Source organism: Ailuropoda melanoleuca, chromosome 2, assembly GCF_002007445.2.
Source record: "Ailuropoda melanoleuca isolate Jingjing chromosome 2, ASM200744v2, whole genome shotgun sequence".
NCBI lineage: Eukaryota > Metazoa > Chordata > Mammalia > Carnivora > Ursidae > Ailuropoda > Ailuropoda melanoleuca.
In genome coordinates, this window is record NC_048219.1 from 116,012,031 (window position 1) to 116,029,670 (window position 17,640).

The following is a 17,640-nucleotide window of genomic DNA, read 5'->3' on the forward strand; positions in this document are numbered from 1 at the left end:
AAGGTAAGTATTATTTGTCCAATTTTAAGTGGTAAGAAAACCGAGGCTCTGAAAAGTTAGCTATTTTTCCCCAATCTTATGGCTAATAAATAACAACACTGAAGGTAAATATATCGGGCTATACATAGATCTGTATTGACATGTTTCATAATTATCCACTGGGGGTCTGTATAACTCTTGATTAGTTATCATTTTAAAGAGAAATCCAACGCTAACACCCTACAAAGTATAAGCAGAATTAAGTAATGAAGAATTTCTCTAACTTTTCCACCAGACACACCAGCTAGAAAGCTTAGATGCTTGGTATTTGAACCGGCCCATATAAATCCATCATGTCCACTTCTTTCTTAATTAATGCTTAACACGGGCAGTGGCTACCCTGTTTGACAACTACAAAGAGGACTAATACCCATAATTGTCTTTGAAGTCCCTAGAGCCACTGCCTTAAAATTTTAAACATTGGCTGGTATTAAGAAATTCTCACTGAATGCAATAGGAAGAGGAAGGTTTAAGAACTTTCTGATTGCCAACTGTCTTCCTTTCCAAGCCAAGGAGAGCCACTTATATGTATAGCCACTAACAAACAAGGCTTAATTATTTATTTTGCGTTTTTTTTTTTTTTAGTTGTTTTGTTTTTAGATGGCTTGTAAAAGCCTATGGGAGAAAAGAGGTTAGATTGTATTTTAAAATGAAATAAAATAAAATAATAAAATAAAATAAAATAGAAACTTATGAGCTTATAATTGCTTGTATTTATAAAAAGGGAAGGCTACAGACATAAGAGAGCCATAGAAAAGAGCATACAGTTATATACAAATGACGCGCAGGCAATATGATTTTGTCAGAGCATCCAGTAAATAAAGTCAGTCACAGAACCTACTCAACAAGAAGTATTCAAATCAATTGAGACATGACACTATTCACAGCTTACAAAATCCATCAGTGAGTCAAAGCCATGCCAGAACCCAGAAACGGATGGATCAACACAGTAGACAGGAATATTGAATTCCTCCCTTTGCCCTCAGTCATGGAAGCCATCAAGGATCCTACTGGAGACACAAAACTTTGATTCATCTAGAGGAAGTCTGATGTATGAATATTATGCTCTAATCTGAAGACTGGAGATTCGGAAGCCACCATTTACATCATGTCCTGTTTTAACCAGGCACTGAGGAGCCACAGATTCAAGGATTCAAAGATAGTGACTGCAATGGTTGGAAATCTCACGTTGTAAAATAAATTTAAAGTTGCATTCTGAGAGGAAAGTACTGATGTGGCCTGAGTCAAGAAGTATGCAAAGAAGTGGATCTGAAAAAAATTTGAAATTTCCAGGTAAGACCACACTAATAAGTGGATTTGTGTGGGTTTTGTTTTCATTTGGTTTTCAGTTCATTCCTCTTCAAATTTCCCATGACAATTCTCAACAATCCCACTGTCAGTCTTTCTAGCTGGAAAACAAACCTCAATCTGCTTTTCTTGGTGTTTGAGCCTGTTTGTTTCCATTTGCCTTCAGTGGCAAGAGAAAAATATCGCTGATTAATTAAATCATCCCTTATCTTTGCTTTTAAATTATTTCAAATTCTTTCAGTATTTATTTTCGAGCTTGATATTGATTTTTCACAGTGTCCTCTAGGTGCTCTCAAATTTACCACATTAGTTTCAAATTATAGAATTCAATACTAAAACTCAGGACCCACCCAGAAATGTCATCACCTACCCCTGGTTTTCAACAACTCACTTAACCTTTTCAGACCTCTATTTTCTCAGCTGTAAAATAAAAGCAGTTTGATTAGAAGAGCTCTGAAGTCCTAACTATGTTAATAACTGTCATATCATCTCAATGTCAGGTATTAATCTAAAAACACTAATTAATAAGAAAAAAAGAGGTATCATAAAAGACTATTATATCAGGTAAATAATAAAAATTTTGTCCCTACCACCTGGTGGACAATATCTATGTGATTATAGTCAAGTCACTCAAACTTTTTTGCCGCTTTACCAATAAACTAAAAATAACACTCACCTTTCACATGGAAAGAATGGCCTATATGATTTTTTACTGTTTCTTCTAGTTCCAGAAATAATGACTATATGATGGCTTATTGCATGTATATGATGGTACCAGGCAGTCCTTTATTTAACAAAAATTTACTGAATGCCTAGCAAGTAATAGGCACCAAATGACACAATGAATTCAAGGATGATGGTGTTGTGGGCTGAATTCTATACCCAAAAAAGATACAATCCAGTCCTAACCGCTGATACCTGTAAATATGACCTTATTTGAATAGTCTCTGGCGATGTAATCAAGTTATGATGGGTCACGTTAGATTAGTGTAGGCTCCACACACAGCGACTTCTGTCCTTATAAGAAGAGGAGAGGACACAAAGAGATACACACAGAGAAGAAGCCATGTGTCAACAGAGTCAGAGATTGCAGTGACGCAGCAACACACCAGGAAACGTCAAGGACTGGAGGGAGCCACCAGAAGGTAGGCAAAGGCAAGAAAGGATTCTTCCCCCGGGCCCTTAGAGGAAGCAGAGTCTTACCAACACTTGATTTTGGGTTTCTAGCATCCAGAATTGTGAGAGAATAAATTCTGTTATTCTAGAGGCCCTAGGAAACTGGAAACTAATACAGATGGTCACATTGGTGCTATAAGAGATAGCCAAGCAAATTAGAAAATTATTAAAAGAATTCCTGAAAACATGTTGTTTTAGTGAAACCAAAAGACGGGCAACACCTAATATTTTTAAAACTTAAGCTTTCATGACACTGAAAAGTAATGCTTTTGAATGAGATAAACTATAGGCTACTATTTTAACCAACTCTACCGCTAATTTGCTTTTTGAAAACAGACAAACCATTTGGCTTCTGAACATGTCAGTTTCCTTTCCTAGCAAGTAAGATTTGACATCCTAATGTCAATGTATAAATAGAATTATAATAATGTATAAGTAGAATGCAAGAGTGCAAAGAAAACTAATGACATTATGCTGAATCCTTTGGCAAATGGTAAATGCAATAACTGTACATATATGTATAGCTAGCTAGCTAGATGATTTAGGGACTGATAAAGGTATGCAAAGGGACAGTTATGAACTTCATGATACTGCAAGAAATTTCTACATCTTTTTTCTGTCCCATTCATAGACCAACTAATCAAAAATAATAATAATCTGAATATTTAAGTCACTCAACTAGTGAAAAACGTTTAAAATTGCAACATTCCTTAAAAAATTGTGTTCTGCTTAAAAAATAATTAAAATTACTAATATAAAACAGCAATCTGTCCAATTAGTGTTTTCTTTAATTAGCAAGAATATTTAACCTCTTCAGTAAGTTTTTATGTGGACAGAATGTTTCATACTACTATAATTATCCCTTAAAATTAACAAAACAAAAAGAAAGGAAATAGCCAGCAAGTGAAACAAAGCTAATAGAATTACTGAATTATATTTATATTTATAATCTTGAATTAGTGAAGATATAATAGAAAATACTATTATTTGTACTAAGTCCAGGTAGCATACTGTAGACCAGCATTCTCAACCCTGGTTGCATACTAGAAAGACTGAAAAGGTATTTAGGAATAAATGTCGATACCCAGGGCCCAAGTACAGGCAAGGCTGCCCCATACGGCAGCACAGACTTTCTTCTGCATAGCCCCAGAGAGCCCCATTTCTATAATACAATGATACAGGGAAAAACTCAGTGAATACAAAGCATTAAAGATATTAAATGAGCCACGAAATCAAAAGTGATTAATTATTCCTCAAATAAGAAGCATCATACTTTTGCTCTGTGAACAAAAGGTAGTTTCTATTGGGCAACCTTTCATACACAGCATTATGAGCATATTTCTTTATTACATAATATGGTCACATTTATGGTAAATAGAGTACTTTAAAGTAAGAAATTTTTAATGATATTAAGGAATTACTTAGAATTTTTATCAGGGTAATAATGGTACTGCAATTATGTTTTATTTTTTAAGAAAGGTTATCTTTTAGAAATAATCAGTGAAATAAATATGTAGAGCTACAAATGAAATGTATGCAGTTTGCTTCAATATAATCTGGATTAGGAAATAACTAGGCAGAGTTTAAAGAGAACAAGATCTGGGCATTTACATGTTAATTGCTAAAGGGTTAAAAAAAATCATCATCTATTCCTTTTATTTTTGTATATGCTTAAATTCTTCTGTAATGTGGCCTTCATTCATTTCCATTAGACGTAGGAAACACAGTGTGCCTATGGTAAGCAAGTTATCTTGACTAAAACAGAGAATATACTTAAGATGGATAGAATCTTCCCAAGGAAAAACCAGGTGGTCATTCTTTAACGATATGAGTAAGAATTTATTTAGAAAAATAACTAGCAGTTACTGTAATCTTTTGCTAATTGAATCAAGGTGATCGCAAGTTACTATTACTCATAAAACTGCTGGGGGGAATGGCTGAAGCAAAGGAAATCAAAAGGTACCTTTTACAACAGACCAAACATAATATGGGTAGAATCATATCTAGAAAGTATGCATTCCAGGGACTTTATCTTAGCGGAGATAATTCAATAAGTCACAAATACTCACTGGATGCCTTATTAAGAACTAACCCCTTTTTGAAGACCAAGAAACAGGGTAAGAAGTTATCTCAAATAAAATGAAGCTTCCCACAAGAGCTAAGAACTGGGAAGCTGTCTAGAGGAGGTCTGGGCACCAGCTGTTCTCTGTACACCTCCTTCACATAGGTTACAAGCTATCTTTCTCATGGCATCTCCTCTCTCTGGGCACCTGTTTCATCTTCCCCAATATATTTTTGCTTCCTGAGAGTTTCTGCTCTCTTGTAACTTCAGTTGGCACATGGCCCATTAGGGACTCTATAGGTTCTGCCTCAGGAGGCTTAGTCTACAAATCCTACCATTGACTGACACAGTTTATCTATATTTCTTCATTCAAATCCCCAAGAAAATAATCCAACTGGCTTAAATTATTTTTTCTCAGAAGAACATGTCACACCTTACCTGCCTACCTGTGATGTGGCTGTTTCTGGGTAACAAGCCATCTCATCCCCAATCAGCTGTAGCCATGAGGACCGGGTCATATGAAACACACGCCTGCTTAAGCATCTTCTCTAGCAGCACCGTGTCAAGAGAAGCAAGCTGACTGGATGTGCAGTTCAAACTGGGGATGTGGTGACAGCAGAATGGTGGAGTAGAATAGTGTACCCCAGGTACTAGAAACAGATGAAGAGAAATTTAAGAGGGAAACTTAAATTAGAAGAGAAAGCATTCTGTGGTACCTTGCCTTATGTGGAAAGTGTATCCTCTACAGAAGAGAGGAATTCATGGTTATGTACATACGATTAATAACCAGAGTGTATACCAAGAGCTGATGGTTCTTACCAGGGGAAGGCAGCAAAGGCTACCAGCACAAGAGATATCAGAAGAGAAGTAATGGTGAGTAGCAGTTATGGGTTTGGGCTGCTGAGTCATAGAAGACTACGTTGGATCCCATTTCTACCATTTAGTTGCTTGAAACATCTGGCAAATAAACTTCTTGGCCTCAGTTTCCTTATCTATTAAATGGTGGTAATAATAGTTCAGCTCACAGGGATGTTGTTACCTCAGTTGTTAAACCTGGGGTAAAAGATTTTATTTATTTATTTTTAGTATTTATTTATTTATCTGACAGAGAGAGAGACAGCCAGTGAGAGAGGTAACACAGGCAGGGGGAGGGGGAGAGGAAGAAGCAGGCTCCCAGCAGAGGAGCCAGATGTGGGGCTCGATCCCAGGACTCCAGGATCACGCCCTGAGCCGAAGGCAGACGCTTAACGACTGAGCCACCCAGGCGCCCCCCGAGGTAAAAGATTTTAAAGTTGTTTATTGGGTCTGTTGCAGAGAAAATGCTCAAAAACAGGTGATTACTATAATGTACTCTTACACGTTTTTGAAAAGTTTTACGAAGAGACCCAGATAAAACGGTTAACAACAAGACACAGAACAGTGCTGTAATTTAAAAAGTAGTGGCTAGGAGAAATGACAGGAAGGAACAAAAACATAACTAGCTGGAGTCAACTAAAGAAGTCAAGAAGGTTTCTGCCCTTCAAGTGGAGGCCAAAAGCAATGCCAAGAAAAAGAGTGTTAAGGGGATCAAAAGCAAGAAAGAGTTGAGAGAAGTAGGGCAAAACACAAACACACACACATTAAATTTGGCACGAAGAACATCACTGAAGACACTCCTAATTTACTCCAGTTGAGAGGAAGAAAACACAGAAATACAGCATATTGAATTGAAATGCAAAATATCTAAGGCTTTCTTTGACAAGAAAGATATTGAATAGAGGGGAAATGCAAAATATTTAAGGCTTTCTTTGACAAGAAAGATATTGAATAGAGGGGAAGGGACAAGAGGATGGTCAAATTGATGACATTTCCAAGAAACAAACAACGATAACGTTTTTAGTGATGTGAAGGACACAGTAAACTGAAAAACAAGGGATGAATTGGGAGGGTATCTTACAATGGCGTGGTTGAAAATGCTCAAAAGGGCTACAAAGGTCAAGCAATGCTCCCTGAAAAAGTACAGTGATATACTATTCCTACAAAGTAGACCATGTAAATTGGAATCACTGCCAATAGGTGAACCTCCAGGAATCATAAGTTGTTATTATTCCTCTACCACTCTCTTCTCTCATCATCATCTGTACACTTCCAAAAGAGTCCTGGGTTTAATACCTTATGGGAAGTTTCTGTCTCGTGAAACCAATTTTTCTCATTGCGTTTGTACTCCCTAAAGTTTTTCTGCTGGCGAACTAGTAACTGGTAACCATTTTGTACATATTGCCATCGTATCATAGAAAAACAAAAGTCTCAGTATTTCCATCTTACAGCTCCTGTTTATCACTTCAAATTCTACTTGATGTGCTTCAAACTCATTAAACCTCTATCTTCCATACTTGAAAAACAAATCCAGAACAGTGAAAACCATTAAAGTAGCTACTTTATTCACTGTACTGAACAGTTAATTATATAACAAGAGATCCGTAATTCTACAAAAGTAAAGCATAATATTCATGCAAACATTTTTTAAAAAGTATTAAGCAGCAGCCATATTCAGGCACTGCAACGGGTAGAACAAGAAAAAAAGAAGAGAAAGAAAATAGGGAGTGTATAACCTTGTAAAATATGTAAATCATCTGCTAAATAGTAAAATCAACTAGCCTTGTTCTTCTATGTATCTCTTATCTGTAAATAAATACAACTGAAATACTACACATACCAAAAAGTATAGGTCTTGTAAGTTTTATTGACATTCCTTAGTATTTTCATTATTTATTCACTCATCCAACAAATATTCACTGATCACTAAGAATTAGACCTTGGGAATAGTTGTGAAAAAGACAAAAAGCCTTTGCCCTCAGGGAACTTAGAAATATTAACAAAATATTTTCTGGGCAAATTTATGATAATATTCGCTTCTAAAAGTTCAAGGAAAGGGCAATATTAAATATCATAAGACAAGTAACCCTAAAATATACTTTGGATATTTGCTTTTGAATTTCCCTTGTTCAAAAACCCACAAGTTAATTAACTGTTACTTTATAAATTTTTCTCTTTCCCCACTCATTCATTCACAGACTGGCCATTTCCACACCATTCCTAACACTGTCCAAGTATAATGGAATGGGTAATACTGCTTTGCAGTGACACAAACTAAAATGTTATTAATAGCTATTAAGAAATATTTGTTACTTAGTGAGCTGCTCTGGTGAAATATTGGAAATGAAGGGCAAAAGAAGTGAATGGAAAGAGGACTTCAAATGATCTGGAAGGAGGGGACTGAAAAGCAGGCTTGTGAGTAGTTTGGTGTGTTTATCTTAGGTTAACTCCTTTACCAGGTATAAGCAGCAATTTAAATAGAATGCCTTAAAAAAAGTGAGTTGAATGAGTAGGCTAGATGTCACTCCCTGCAACAGGCTAATCAAACGTATCTCTCCAATTCCCTGCAGCACATTTTACCTTCAGCCCCAATTGTCAAGGCTAAAAACGTGTTCAGACATGTTTGAAAGAAATAAGAAGGAAAGCCTATTTCTGCAGGGAAAAAAAAATGCAAAACTAATATACATAAGGTCTCAAAAATTTTATATATTAATACAAAGCTTTTGACATATTTAAGTTTTAAAGATATTTTCAAGCTAAATAAAATGATCTGTACTAATATGGTAGTCAGTGACACAGCTGACCTAAAATGGCCATTTCTATTGTGAACAAGAAAAGCAGCTTTTATTATGTTTCCTAAAATTCATATCAACTTCAAGAAAATATATTAGAACATTTATTTCCACTTATCTAATGTTTTGGCAGTTATGACATTCAGCTGTTATTTTTTATTAAAATTAATGTAAAAATTCTGCATGTTCAGATATTCACATAATTCTTTTCCTTGGGGTTTAAACAAATAGATGATGCCATATAACACAACTACTTTGTGTTAGAAAGTCACAACATTTTATCACTGGGATAGGACATGCCACTGTTCCATAGCAAGGCACCAGGTATTATCACATCTTTAGATCCATGAGACAACTGTATACCTTGTTTTCTCTTTAAGAACACTTTAGTCACTACTCAATAAGGATGCAACTGAACCACCTTCCATTTTATCTTTTTCATAAACAAACATTCTCTCAATACACTTTCAAATCAAGTACCTAACAAAATGCCCTCCAGAATAGGAGTCATTACACAAATGTTAGCTGAAGAAAATGAATAAATAGTGAATTATTAACTCACTTTTCCAATTATAAAAATAAAAATCTGGCCACTACTTTAATTCATTATCACTACCCACTAAAATATCTCATTGATTGTTGCTATTTAGCTATAATTCAAAATTGATACCAGAACTGCAAGAAACTGGAGACCAAAAATCTATAAAAAATACCTCCTCTACCATTTCTTCCCACCCTATCACTATAAACCACCTGACAGAAGAACAAACGTAGCAGCATACTGTGGCTTTGGGGCCGATACTCTCCAAACATTATGTTTTTATTAAAGAATTAATTTGGGACACCTGGGTGGCTCAGTCCATTAAGCATCTGCCTTCGGCTCAGGGTCCTGGGAGGGAGTCCCACATCGGCGGGCTCCCTGCTTAGTGGGGAGCCTGCTTCTCCCACTGCCTACTCCCCCTGCTTGTGCTCTCTCTCGTGCTGTCTCTCCCTCTGACAAACAAACAAAATCTTTAAAAAAAATTAATTTATGTCATCTCTCTTTACTTACATTTTAAAACAGATAAACTAAAGACTAGAGATTAAATGACTTAAAAGAAAACTCAGAGAAAATCAGACACACAGAAGAACAGTACAAATTCTACCTAAAACTGTTCAAACTTTTCAATAATATCTTACTCTTGAGTTTACATAATTCTTGAAACATTATCTCATTTGAGCCTCATAACAAATCTGGAAGATAAACAGGAAGAATATTACTTGTTATTGTCACCATTTTGCAGATGAAGATAGAGAATGAATGATTTGTCCTTACACAGATGAGATGCTGAACTGGGTCTTGAAGTTGACTCCCCTGACTTCTAGTCCAATTCTCTTTCCCTCTCTGTCAGAGCTACTCTGTAATACTGTCTAATGGGTACAAAAGAGAAAATCAAAATCCATCATATGTTCCTAGGAATGCCCAAACGTTGAAGGAATTCACATTGTGTGGGCTAATATTTGTGTCATGATGAGTCAATATCTATGTGCCTAATCTGTGGTTTGGAGCTGAAAACAAACACCACAGTAGTCAGTAAGATAAAAGAAGTGAGGGAACAATCGACACTCCATTTCAGTGAAAATCAGAAGTCATTCTTGGTTAGGTGTGCTTATCGGCTGAAAAAATATTGTATGACAAACTGAAAAGTAAAACAGAAATGTAGACGAATGTTGATGAGCACAAACTGAATATTCTAAATTGCAAATATGGAAATACTGATTCAAATGGCACCATTTCATTACACTTTATTAGGAGGAAGATTTCAGGTGACTCACATAGGTAAACTTGAGGAGGAGGGATTTCCCCGTCACCCCCTACATTTTAAAATGTAAAAAAAGGAAGGAAAAAAAACAACCCAGAATGCAATATATTACTTTAGAGATTTCCTACAATTTTCCTAACATCAAAGACATATCAAGTTTATAACTATTTATGTCCAACTAAAACTTAAATTCTTAAGTAACAGAGTAATGTATTAACTTCTTTGCTGTAATACAGAACAGATCATAATAGAATGTAAATATCCTGAATTCTCCAAATTTTGACATCATCAATAACTTAAGGGTTTATCATCAAAAATGACATTATCCAGTGACATCCTAAAACATAATAGCTGAGAAACATTGACACTATAAATTCCTTAGTTTCTGGGGCAGGAGAGGGCTGAAGGATGCAGTAGCAAAACTGAAAAGCCTATTCATCAAAACTTTCTTTTTCAGTAATTTTCTAAAAGGCTGGTCTTCACCATAGCTCCTCTCAGCTTCAGACATCTAATTAGGAAGTGCATGTTTAATACTGGTTAATACATGTAAAACATATGCATGCTGAACATATTAAAAAAAACAAAAGTTTTCTGGAAGCTTTTTTCCAGGGGAAAAAAATAAAGGAAATTCAACGCTGCTCAAGTGGATCACTACCATCTGCCAGCATTTTATCTAAAATAAAAGTGATTGAAAAAAGACAAGTATTAAGAACATGTTTCCAAAGCTCAAATGTTTTTCAGGTAGTTCGATTCTAAAACTGCCACTGTTTCTACTTCTTGTGTAGACGTCTTCGTATGTGACGTATTTGTTCTCCCATTTCTAATTACCAAAATCAGACAATGAAAATAATTACTTACATAAACACTATTTACCTAATAAACATTACTCAAATTTCAAAGCAAACAAGACCTCAATTCTGAACCTCTGTTTCTCTTAGTTTTCTTACACTTTTCAAAAAATAGTGCAAATAAAATAGGAGTATCATCACATATCTTTGGACACTTGGAAAAAATAAGAATACTGTTATTAAAATGATTACAGAGCTCTACTAATCACTCCTTATCAACTCCCGAGTTACAGTCTCTTCATTTCTACCAATTGCAAGTGTCAAGGACTCTTAAACCTTTGTAGCAATGGTACTAAGCTACTGCTTGGTTTCTTGGTAAGAATCCTCTTATAAAATAGTATGTATAGAAAAACATTTTTCTCAATAAAAGTGAGTTGATGTTTTTCTGTTTTAAAAAGTTACAAATTCTCTTTGAGAAAATTGGAGACACTCAGCAATGTTACAAAATGAAAGCTAAAAATCACTACATCTGAATGAAAAACCCTATAATAAAAATGCTACACACACACATAAATAATATATGTCTTAATATATTCGGATTTCATGAATTTTTTTTTCACTGTATTTAAGCTTATGATGGAGGGGGGAAAAGTGACAAAAACTAGTTCACGTTCTTCCCCACTTTCATTTTCTGAAAATGTTGGAACCCACCAAAACAGTTTGCATTACAAATAAATATCTGTCTCAATACTGGACACACAGAGAAACTATGGGCTAAAAATCCCCTGTATTTCAGATCCACTGATGAAAGACAGGTTACTAAGTGTGGGGGATTTCCCTAGAAACATTTTAGTGTATGACTGCTTTAGAAAAGTTGATTCAAATGAACATCGTCTAAATACTACCCAAAAAATAAATAAAATAAAAACCTGAAAGAAGGAGAGAAAGAAACAGAACTATATCCAAGAGAAGAAAGTTAGTTCCTAAAGCATACTGCCTTATTCACATTTGTATTATTTGTGTCTGGCACACAGCATATATTCTTCAAATGCATGTGCTACCAGTTCAAACCACTAAGAAAGAGACTGGCTTTTCTGAACTGGATACTAAGTAGGAGAGCAACCACAATTTACTCATTCATTTTCACTCTGAGATCCAGCATAGTGTAAGAATGCTACAGAAGTACTTAATACCTGATTTTAGTGGGGGAAGAGGTGAGATAAGTTTGAGAAGTTGATACCAGGTAATCAATCATTTCTTGATTATTTGTGTTTATATGAGATATACACACACATGCATATATATGTCATATACATTATATATACATATTTTATTTAAATAGAAAAAAGAGGCAGTATTACATTACATTTTTAAACAAAAGGAAGTTTTGCTACTTTCAAGTACATGGTGTAACTTAAGATGCTGCCAAAATAAACCGACTGATCCAATTTAATGGGCTAATAGGAATGATTTACAATTCGCAAAGCTATTTTAAAAATAATTATAACCACTAAAGTAGTTTAACTGTGATCTCTTAGACTAATTTGTATCCCAACTTCTTTTCTCATGGACAAGACAAAGATAAATTTCAGTTCAGGTCCCAAATTTTCTAACTAGTAAAATGCAAATGACACAGGTTTCTTAAATTTTTTAATTGAAGTATAGCTGACATATAATATCAGTTTCAGGCGTACAACATAGTGATTCAATGATTATATACATTATGAGATGCTCACAGCAATAAGAGTATTACAATATTGTTGACTATATTCCCTATGCTGTACTTTTCATTCCTGTGACTTATTTATTTCATACTGGAAGTTTTGACCTCTTAATTCCTTTACCCATTCAAAACAAATTTCATTCATATTGCTAGGTCCTTTACTACTTTCCATTCCTATAATCATTATTGTTCTTCAGAAACTCACTATTTCTCCATTAGATTTTGGATCCATTGACCATCTCTATCCTCATCCATGGTCTCCATTACTAAAATGCTATAATAATTGTCCTCTACACAGCTTACCTTACTTCATTCCCATGTATGACTGTAGTACTCACCATGTTTTTTGCCTACAAAACATTGTTTTTCCCTCTATCGAATAACAGCAATATAATTTCCCTTTTGCTCTCTGGTACTTAGTTCACATGGTTTGAATTGGGTGGACCCCACTTTGGCCAATAACAATATTAGGGGGTCTCTTGCCAAAGTAACAAGTTTAAAGAGCACATGATTTTTTTTTCTTTATGTCATTTCAGTCAATCTGGGACTTTTGTTAGAACTGCCGAGAGAGGGGGCGCCTGGGTGGCACAGCGGTTAAGCGTCTGCCTTCGGTTCAGGGCATGATCCCGGCGTTACGGGATCGAGCCCCACATCAGGCTCCTCCCCTATGAGCCTGCTTCTTCCTCTCCCACTCCCCCTGCTTGTGTTCCCTCTCTCGCTGGCTGTCTCTATCTCTGTCAAATAAATAAATAAAATCTAAAAAAAAAAAAAAAAACTGCTGAGAGAGGCACTTTCTTTCAGATAGGGTAACTAAACTGGTGGGATATAAGCTTAGCTCTGCGGGGAGCCATATGGAGAGAGGCTACTCCAGAATACAGTCAAACCAGAGGAAAGTAGAGTCAAGAAGACAAAAAAGTCTAATGATATCACTGAACCACTGGATCCAGCAGTGCCTAGAGTCAACCACCCTGGAAATTTGTTACATGGTGGCCCAAACACATTTTCCTTTATGTTTTAAGTGATTTTGAATTGGGTTTCTGTCATGTACAATTTATAAAGTTCTGGGAAGACAGCCTTCAAAAGATATTCATTATCTAAAGTACCAGCTTCCCAAATTATTAACCATGAATTCGCAAATGTACAGGTATTAGACAAAATCTGCCTTATCAACCCAAACTGATGTTCCACAACTCATCCTACCTCAGAATATGTTCATACTAAACCAAGATTTTGGAGATTACATTTTCCAATAATCCCTGCTTTAATACCTTTGTTCACAATACTTCCTTCTCCTACGGCACTTTTACATTCCATGTCCATCTATCAAAATCTGCAATACCCTCTTAATTGTGCCTCAGAATTTGCTGAATGAGAAATAAACCCCCTCCTCTGTCCTTCTTTTGTGACTGCTGCCCTCGTTGCAGTACTAACTATTCTGTGTGAGTTCTACCGTGTTCAGTGTATGTGTCCAGTATTTAGCGTCCACGTTGGCCCATGACCTGTCGAGACAGACAGTAGCATGAAAAGGCAAATAATCATAAAATGCTGAGGCTGGAACAGGAGTTGCAAACTAATAATAAGTCACATCAGAGAGACTCCAAAGACAGAAACACTACTGGAAAGAATTATTCCCCAAAAGTCTCTAAAAGTTAAAAATTCAAGCAGATACACAAATAAGATAAGGAAGTAACTCCTGTATTAAATGAAGCAGTGGTTCATAACAAAGCTGAATGAGAGAGAGTACAAATTTGTCTTTTTCTTTTTTTTAAGATTTATTTATTATTTGAGAGAGAGAGAGCATGTACAGGGGCTTGGGGGTGGTGAGGGGCAGAGGGAGAGGCAGAGGGAGAATCCTAAGCAGATTCCCCACTGAGCACAGAGCCCCACATGGGGCTCCATCCCAGGACCCTGAGATCACGACCTAAACCAAAACCAAGAGTTGGACACCCAACCAACTGAGCCACCTAGGAGCCCTTGAATTTGTCTTTTGTGTGAAAATTTCTTGAATCTTTTTTTTTAAAGATTTTATTTATTTATTTGAGAGACAGAAAGTAAGAGAGAGAAAGAGAGCACGAGTGGTGGGGAGGAGCAGAGGGAGAGGAACAAGCAGACTGCAGGGAGCTGAGAGCCCAACGTGGAGCTCAATCCCAGGACCCTGAGATCATGACCTGAACCGAAGGCAGACACTTAACCAACTAAGCCACCCAGATGCCCCAAATTTCTTGAATCTTGATCTTGATTTTAATTCCTTCTTCATGACATCATAGAACTCAATAAATAAAACGAAACCCTCAGTTATAAGTGAAAAAAATAAGATTCTATGGTTAAAAAGTGACTTTTTCAAAGCTAAACAATTAATTTATGGCAGAACTGAGATTAAAACCCAGGACGGCTGGTTCCTGCAGTATAATATGTCATTTCTTCCCAAGACAAGCGATTTATATTCTCTTAGTAAATTCTTTTATGTATATGTACATTTAATTATATACGTATATATGTATTTTTTAAAGATCATTTGAAGATTCATTCTTGGGCAAGTTCTAAGCCAGAGGCTACAAACACAAAGACCTAAACAGATCAGTTAAGTAACATAAATGTGAGCAGCAGACTAGTATAAAACAATGGTAACAAGTTGTGCTATTGTGACCAAAACAAAGAATGTCTGTCTAAAAGCATTAAAAATTAAAAATGCTTAAGTAATTGTAGTGGCCAAGCAAAATATATCTTTGGGCCAAATTCTAATTTCTCATTTATCCCAAAGTTTCCACACTATAAATTAAAAGGCCACACTGTTCATGGGTGGCCACAGCCAAAATTAAAAAGCCTTAAAATACAATCATGTGAAATTTCACAAAATATCACAGGTATATTCTAGATTCTTTAAAGTTTCCTGAACTGAGAAACACTTTTTTTTTTCCTAGAAACACTTTTATACAGGGGAAATTCCAGAAAATTATATCTTCTTTTATCAAAATTTACATAATGGACGATGACTGATTTCACTATATGATTAATATAACCCATAAAAATAAGTGAGTAAAAGTGTATGGAATTCTTTAGTTTAATCCCATAAAACTGAGGAACACAGGCCCTTAAATGTCTCTAAGCAGTTTCTGTGTAGAAGAGGTGATATCCCTAGACACAGGAAAGGAGGAGTGCCTAAAGTGGGGAAAAAATTCACAGTTTGGCCAAGTCAATTACAGCCATATTTCGTTTACATTTTCAAACCCACAGGTATGAAATCATTCATTCAACCACATTTACTCAGTAACAGCTATCTGCAAGGTAGCATGCTAGGCCCTGGGTAAAGAAGATAAATAGGGCACCTATCAACCCGAAACTTGCAGCACAAAGAGAAAAGGGAAAAAAAAAAAATCAAACAAACAAAACAATTACGATGCTATTACACAGGAGAGAAAAAGAACACAGAAATACAAGGGCTTGGTTTTGATACGGTGGTCAGGGAGGGCCTCTCTGAGGAGGTGAAATGTTAGCTCAGACTTGAAAGACGGGGAAAAGTAAGCAGACAGTATAGGGATGGGGCATGGAGTGGTGCTGCCCACTAAGAGACACACAAGCGACACAACAAATAGCAAGAGGACCCGAGGCAGGAAAGAGCTCGAGGTTTCAGAGCAAGTAAACCAGGCACCTGCCACTACTACAGCAGATGAATGAGAGGACAGTGGTGGAGAGAAGGTTGCAGGGGTGGGCAGGGCCAGCAAACCCCGTGTGTAATCTGGATTTTTACATACACAGTACAAAGTCACTGATGGTTTTCAATCAGGGATTATTCCCTCAAGGCTCTGAGTATTAGCAAGCGGATAAAGGCACTAAGCATTCTTTCGGTCAACAGAGTTTACTAAAAGCTTACCATGCATGTCCAAATTGGCCACGTTTGGTTTTACATCACCACTGCTAGCTTAGGCACTGTCTCTTAATGTAAAAGTCCTTAATAAATGTTGATGGAGAAAAAAATTGGAAATCAGCTGGGAAAAGAGCTACAAGATACCTAGTCTGGGAGTTTCTGGCCAAGCCATCCCACCCCTAGTCCTCTCCATTTCATATATTTGGTCACCTGCAACTTCTCCTAAAATGGGGGAGTGTTACATTTTTATTATCAGCATGAGACAGTGAACAAATAGAAATATAGAAGAGACTGTTTACAGGAAGAAACTCACCAGAATATAGGATTCTGTTCTTTAGGAAGATAGAAGGATGAAAGGGACATGAATGGTCTTTTGTGAGCACACCGCCTGATTCAGCTCCTGCCTTCCGCCTACAGTGTCTCTCTGTGGGCTGGCTGGTCAGGAGACCAGCAGGTCCATCATGTGAGTGAACCACAGAGGAGCAAAACCAAGGGGCAGTTGGACAAGAATTAGTCATTCAATGGATAGGACAATGTGTCAAAAGGCAGCTAGGAGGCCACAGGTGATCTCAAGGAAAGAGGCAAACGTGCACGCTTCCCTCAGTGGGGAGACTTCGGAGAAGGGCAGGGTAGCAGAGTATCTGCAATGGCTTCAAACACAGCAAGTCAGAGATGAACACCTGTGCACACCTTATACAGCTCCAGAACCAAAATATATTGTCATTGACTAAGGCTTTAATAAAAGCAGAAAAACTTTCTCAAATATAAACAAATTCAAAAAAATGTTGGGATGAAAATACACTAAGAATGCCTTTCATTTCCTAAAGGCTTTTTCCATGCCATGGGGATAAACCCTAATGAAGACACTCAACACCTAAAAATAACTAGATTAGAAACTCTCTAAGATCAGACTCACAGTTTGAACTGTTAGGTCAAAAATAAGCATGTTACTTCTAAAAGCCAAATTATGAAGGCCCTGACGCTACAGCCAGAGCTCTTTTACACAACAGTACCTCTTGTACCCATCTGGGGGTGTTGGGGCTTTTCTGCCTTTTCCACTTCATTCATTAAAAAATAATGATTTTTCTCTCCTCTATAACAGTGTAGTAAACAGCCAGTTTATCTTTTAAAAAAGAGCCATCAAATTTCAAAGGGTAAATATATGGGAGATTTACCCTAACAGTCTTGAAGATGCAGAGCCTCTTAGAAATAATGTCATACCTTTACGTG

General features: G+C 36.3%; 1 protein-coding gene across 13 annotated transcripts in view; it reads right to left on the minus strand.

Annotated features, from left to right (window-relative positions):
* The window catches only part of GTDC1 (glycosyltransferase like domain containing 1), a 374,816-nt gene that overhangs the window by 230,646 nt on the left and 126,530 nt on the right, over positions 1-17,640 (minus strand). Inside the window, exon 2 of one of the 13 annotated variants that reach the window (XM_034654521.1) lies at positions 5,032-5,235. The exons of 11 other annotated variants lie outside the window; for them this stretch is intronic. In XM_034654521.1, the coding sequence (XP_034510412.1) occupies positions 5,032-5,069 (38 nt within the window). In that variant the 5' untranslated portion in view covers positions 5,070-5,235. Of the gene's footprint in view, positions 1-5,023; positions 5,236-17,640 lie in introns of all 13 variants that reach the window. One more of the 13 variants, XM_034654520.1, reaches the window with a different exon arrangement.